The sequence below is a fragment of the Nicotiana attenuata genome, chromosome 9 (genome assembly GCF_001879085.1).
Source record: "Nicotiana attenuata strain UT chromosome 9, NIATTr2, whole genome shotgun sequence".
NCBI lineage: Eukaryota > Viridiplantae > Streptophyta > Magnoliopsida > Solanales > Solanaceae > Nicotiana > Nicotiana attenuata.
In genome coordinates, this window is record NC_031997.1 from 2392317 (window position 1) to 2398412 (window position 6096).

At 36.8% G+C, this 6096-nt stretch overlaps 1 protein-coding gene across 1 annotated transcript; it reads right to left on the minus strand.

The window, feature by feature from the left end:
* On the minus strand, nucleotides 704-5598 carry LOC109231961. Its single transcript, XM_019397573.1, has 5 exons — nucleotides 5116-5598; nucleotides 4354-4436; nucleotides 2368-3774; nucleotides 2063-2231; nucleotides 704-1444 (listed from the first exon to the last, which is right to left on the minus strand). Exons 1-5 carry the CDS (start codon nucleotides 5177-5179, stop codon nucleotides 807-809), a joined length of 2361 nt encoding a protein of 786 aa, XP_019253118.1. The 5' UTR covers nucleotides 5180-5598; the 3' UTR covers nucleotides 704-806.

The following is a 6096-nucleotide window of genomic DNA, read 5'->3' on the forward strand; positions in this document are numbered from 1 at the left end:
AAGCCAGCTAGCGTAACTCGGGAGAGTATGTCTAGTAAATTGTCGTAATTACTCGAGAGAGAATTACAACACGCAGAGCGCTCATGATCGGTAGAGAATACTTAGGCGTAATTATAGAAGACATAGCGGGAAGGATTCCGACAATTGGGGAAATCATAACTCTAGACCTCCTTAATCTTTTCTCCAACCTGTAGTATCTTTAGTGTTAATTTATTATTTTAATTTGTTAGTTAGTTAGTTAAACACAAGAATCTTAATATCTATAAGTTAGGAATTGTTCAAGCTTGTGTTCTTGGTGATAATGAACAACTGTAGCTAAGTCTTAGTTCTTTGTGGGATTTGACTCCGGACTTTTAGACCGGATTATATTTGCAGGTATCCTTTTTAGGACTAGAGTTGAGCGTGATCAAGCATCATGGTTCCATGACTGCAATTCGACAAGTTACCATTATTCCCATAGTCCATGACTCCATGTTAGGATCAACAAGGTGGGAGTTGGGACTCATTTCTTTCTTAGGCCAAACCATGAAAACATTTTATGGATAGGTGGCGATGAGACTCACTTTTCAATAGTCTGAACTGTCTCATCTAAAAGGTTAAGATGTTAGCGAGTTGACACTTTCTGTTATTCTTTTGTGCTTACAACAAACATGGTCCGAACGTTGGCTGTTGCTAAACAAATCCGATTTACATGCATATCAGAAGTTCCAAAACTTTCTCATGAGAATCATCAGAAGCACCCCTTTTCCCCTCATCTTACAAACTTACAAATAATATAAATATAGTAGAGCAAGAAAAAACAATAATTATGACTGCATATCATTGACCATTTCATGAATAAGATCACCAATAATGTGGTGTTCAATATCTTTTCCGACAGCATTAACATCTTCATCAACTAATCCAGTCCAAGGCATAGATTGCAAGTCTCGGGCTAGTATAGTTTCGAGGGATTGAGATGACATATCTGAAGGAGGGTAAACATAAACTCGGGCAATTTCCCATACACATTCTAATAACTTCTTTCCTCGTAGAGGTAGAGGTCGTGCAGTCGGACTAATAGTACTTTTCATAAAACTCGAAACTGTAGAAGGTACTCCAAGTACATCCGGAAGCACCTCGTTCAAGAAATCACACAACAACTTGTGATTTAACTTCTGGAATTGATCACTAGTAGATGCTTCTTCAATATCATTTGTCATTTTCTTGTAAGACTCTTCGACTTCTTCAAAAACTTGGTTGCTGATTGGCTTTCCGAGTGGATCCCATTTTGATAGATATTTATCGCATGAACCATCATATAAACCAGAAGCAACAAGAAGATCTCTAACGAACGATTCAGCTGGATCGTCAATCTCCATTATCTCCTCTTCGACAGACTGCTCATCAATCATTGTCTCCTCAGAGTCATAAGTTTCTAGCTGATTCAATTGCCTCCTTAGCTCTGTGTTATGAAAAGTTACAAAATATCATTAAATTCGTTTAAACTTCAGTGCAGTTCTACATTTGTGATATAGTATTTGAATTGGTAGCCCATTCTTGTGCAATCAAGAAAGGCACTAAGTTAAAAGGACAACAAAGGCATGAAATTGTTGGAAAATCATCAAGTGTAGATTTTAATTCAAGGCAACTGTGTTGAGTCCCACATTGGCTCAAGATGGGTAACTTGGACTCTTTGTATGGTCTTGGACAATCCTCACCTCATGAGCTAGGCCCAAGGTCCATTTGTCACGGTATTAGAGTCGGGCCCATCTCGTTATTTACCCGATGTTGGGCACCTATCTTATATTGTCCATGCTCCAGATGTCCAATCTTGGGCGTGCGGAGGAGTGTTGAGTCCCCCATCGGTTCAAGATGGGTAACTTGGACTACTTATATGGTCTTGGACAATCCTCACCTCATCAGTGTTGGACAAATATAGCGAGAACATAGTTGAAGTTCCTCATTATAACAAAGTTAGAACTGTAAAATCCAACTCGTGTCAAGTGGTAATCATGCCTAAAATGTATCATAAACCAAGAATGCAGCATATGTACAAATTTAGATAAGTTTTTACTTATACCATTCAGATTAGAGCTGATCTCTTTGAAAACATGAGGCATTTCACTATCATCCGGCGGATGTATATCTGAGGTTGATGATGAGCTGAAACAATCTGTTTGCCTCCAAAATTCTTCATTGGTAGTGCTGCATACAGATGCAGGACTAGGTGGAAACTCAGTGGAATTTTCCTAGGACAAATATAAAATACTAAAAGTTAGATATCAATATCATGTCAGCATATTTATGATCAAAAATTTCGACATTCTTTTTCTCTTTTCATCTTGGGAGTTAGTAGAAAAGGAAAATATACTTGAGGCTTCTTACATTATATTTGGATGCAACAGTTTGTGTGTTTAGAAGATCTTTCATGTGAATTTGTTTGTTTCCATTTGATTCCTCCAAAGATTGAATCTTTCTACCAAAGAGCTTTCCTTTAAGTACAAAACTATATTTAAAGCTGGAAACCTTTTCTCTAAGGTTGAATTTCTCTTTTCTGCATTTTTTTATGTTTATTTTGACCTTCTCAGAAGCTTCATGTTTTCGCCTAATATGCGCCCCCGTTAACATATGTTGATCCTCTAGGAGAAGCTTTCCGAATGATGCTCGCGACACAGGAGCAGACAAAGATCTAACTAGGTTCCTATGAAATTGTTCCTGGTCAAGCATTACATTATTACTCAACTCTTGTCTGAAATATTTGCCCTGCATGTCCGATTCGTCTTTCATATCGTCTTTGTGTCTCACTTTATTAGCAATATATCTGCTTTCTTCAGCTCTGCTCTTTTCTGAAAATCTCCTTGTATCTCTATTGGTGAAATCAGGAGAACCAGTCACGTCGCATTGAATTTCACTTCTATAAGACCTCATTGATTTTGATCGAGGTAGGGTCGTTCCAACATCCCTAGTAACACTCTCTCTCACCTGTTTTGCAATAGACTGAGCTATCTTCTTTGCTTCTGATGGTTTTTTGGTATAAGACGTCTCAATGACAGTAGTACTCCTTCTCAAACTCTTTTCTTGCAATTCACATTTTAGTCTTTCCTTAACCTCCTGAAGAAATTCTTCTATGCTACTCCCGTCTTCGGATATGCCAGGGGAACTGGCCCATGATTCTTTGCTATCCCCCGTCCTATCACAAACAGGCCTCAAAATTACAATCTTTGTAGGAGTTGAAGAAATATCAAGTCTCTTTGAGTTCGCGTGAAGAACCAACTTTTCCTTGTTCAGGCGTTGTCGTGCCAACCATTGATCAGTATTGGTGCCAAATTCAACAAATTTTGAGCATTCCTTTAACCTTGTAGCTTGCCATGCTTCAAATTCCTTCTTAAACTTTTGTAGTTCCTCTTCCTGTGGATGTTCTCGGGGTTTAAGTTTGTTGAGCTTTAGGTTACCACTCCGTCTGTCAAAGTTACATGCTTCATTGTGGTCAAAGGAATCGAAAACTTTTTGTCTCGAGTAATGTGTTACATGATCAAAAGGATCCTTTCTCAACCATTCCTCTTTGGGAGGATTTCTATCTTTCATTTCATTCTTCTTTTCGACCTTCTTGGTTGATGGTTTTGTATCCACGGATAACATATCTAAGCCCATCAGACGGGCGACAACACTAGGTGCATTCTGTCCTGAGTTTGGAGTACTTCTTGATAATTCTTCACTGATCAGTTTCTTCATTGGAGTCGCATTGACATAACACTTCTTCGCTGACCAGTCATTTGTCATGTGGTAAGTGCACTGTATTTTGCCACACCAGAAGGAAGGAAACAAAATGTCATGTAAAAGTTGACAGACATGTAGAATGTGAATCGTTTAGCTCAAAATGACAATGTTATACTGCATGAATTCTCATTTCTGGAAAATTGTGAGTCTACAACACCAATGCATCCGAAGAGAACCTTTTTACAAAGTTGATAAAATGATGATCCAAAGAGAAGAACCAAGAGAAAAAGAAGTCCGAAAAGTTAATTCTCATGAGTACGAAAAAAATTCTATTAGCAAACATCGAATACTTTGTGATCCTGAACTAGCAAGATGCATATATAGTAAAACATGATAGTTACGAGGATTGAGAGCGGAGGAATCTTAGCTTCAATTGGGGTAAGTCAAAGGCCTATCACTGTTTTATCATATGATCGCTAATAGAAAAAAGGGCGGTCAGGTGTACAAAGTATCCTGCATTCACGCAGGATCTGATATTTCGTTCTCATATTTCTTTCAGGGCTCCAAGTGGTAAGATATAACCCCGCCTCGACAAAGAGAAGATAAAGCAACCGGAATTTTGATAACTCCAGAATAGCATAACAAAATTATTACCAGCGCATCGCCATCCCCTTCAATACAGAAGCTATGTGAAGCCTCTACCGGCTGCTGCAATCTATTTCGAGGAGCCTCTCGGCCTGTAGAATTGATGAATGTACCACAATATTTCTTGTCAGTAAGTAAACAAGAAAATGAAATTGAAAGAAGCATACTACTATAGCCTTATCTGTCTTGTTTTATCTTCATCAGGATTTTATGTGACCTATGGAATTGCAACAACGACGCCCAATTAGCACCCTACTTCAAGAATTAAATGATCATTCTATTGCCTAAGCCAAGAAAAGACTATGAACTCAACTAAATTAAGTAGTTCAGAAATCTCTCTGATCCTTTAATAGTGCAATCATTCTTCAATATTGTTGGTCAAAAATCATCAAATAGAAAAAAGGAAGTACGGTGATATTACTACAACAACAACAATAAACTCAGTGTAATCCCACAAGGGGAGGATAGTGTATATGCAGCCTTAATTACCCCTACCTTGAGAAGGTAGAAAGGCTGTTTCCGATAGATCCTCGGCTCAAGGAATGAAAGATGATATTGACAAGTGATAACACTCAGGTTTTGATCACCAATACACTCAGATTAGTTAACTGTTCCTATCAATTCAACATGAATGAATGACCACTTCAATATGGAACTACGAAAATCAATATAGAAAATCATTAAACAATATAGCCTTATAGAAAGATAACATCTTTGAAATTTTTTACTATTACAACATTAGCCTACACTAGAGAAATGAAAACACCTTACCCTCATTTATCTTCCTCGTCGTCCCTCCTTCATCAAGATCAATGAGATCCGACAATCTTACCATGTATGCAGCTGCCCCTCCACAAAACACACACACACAAATGTACAAAAATATTGTCTAGGGAAAAAGGAGATTTGAAGAGAGAAAAGGCATAGTTTTTCATGAAATGAAGAAACTATTGTGGTCTATAATGCAACTACTAGCCTCATAAATCTAAGGCAGCAAACAAATTTACTGAAAAGATGCTTATATGCAGTGATCAATAAATTTTTTCTTTCTCCTTTTCCTAATGGAGAAACTTCTAATAGGGAGTGTTTCTCCTATTAATGAGCTCTACGCCGCGCGAATTCAAATTAGTCATTCCGGATATGGAATGGTTAAACAAAAAAAAAGAGATTCTAATGCTAAATTGCAGAAATGTGAAGAAGTAAAAGGGAAACGAGGGAAACAGAAAGTATAAGAATATGTACTGATAGAAAGGAGAATTGTGAAAAAATTTAATACAACTCCATCAAATTTTAATGACATTATTTAAAAAAAAGAATTTAAGATAACAGTTTAGCTTAACGGTCTATTAAGTTGGAATGGACAGGGGAGATGAAAGGTTCAAGTTTTGGTAGAGTAAAATCATCATGAGTGATTTCTTTTTATTTGTCTAAGATTTTGGTGGCTAGATGTACACAAATAATATGAAATATTACTAGTGACAAAATAGAATCAAATGTTCAAATATAAGGAGTTTTTAATGAAGAGAGTGTCATAGCATATTCGAGCAAATTCCACGTATGGTCATATAACTATGATTTTTTTTTACCAAAGTCATATAACTATGTTCTCTCACACAAAAATCATAAAACTTTCAATAACTTACACAAAAATCATAGTGACTGGAAAACAGAACTTTCTGGTAGTATTTTCTTATTTCACATTTTTTATCTTTTATTTTCAATCTAAAACGTATGCATGAGATTCTGACCCCT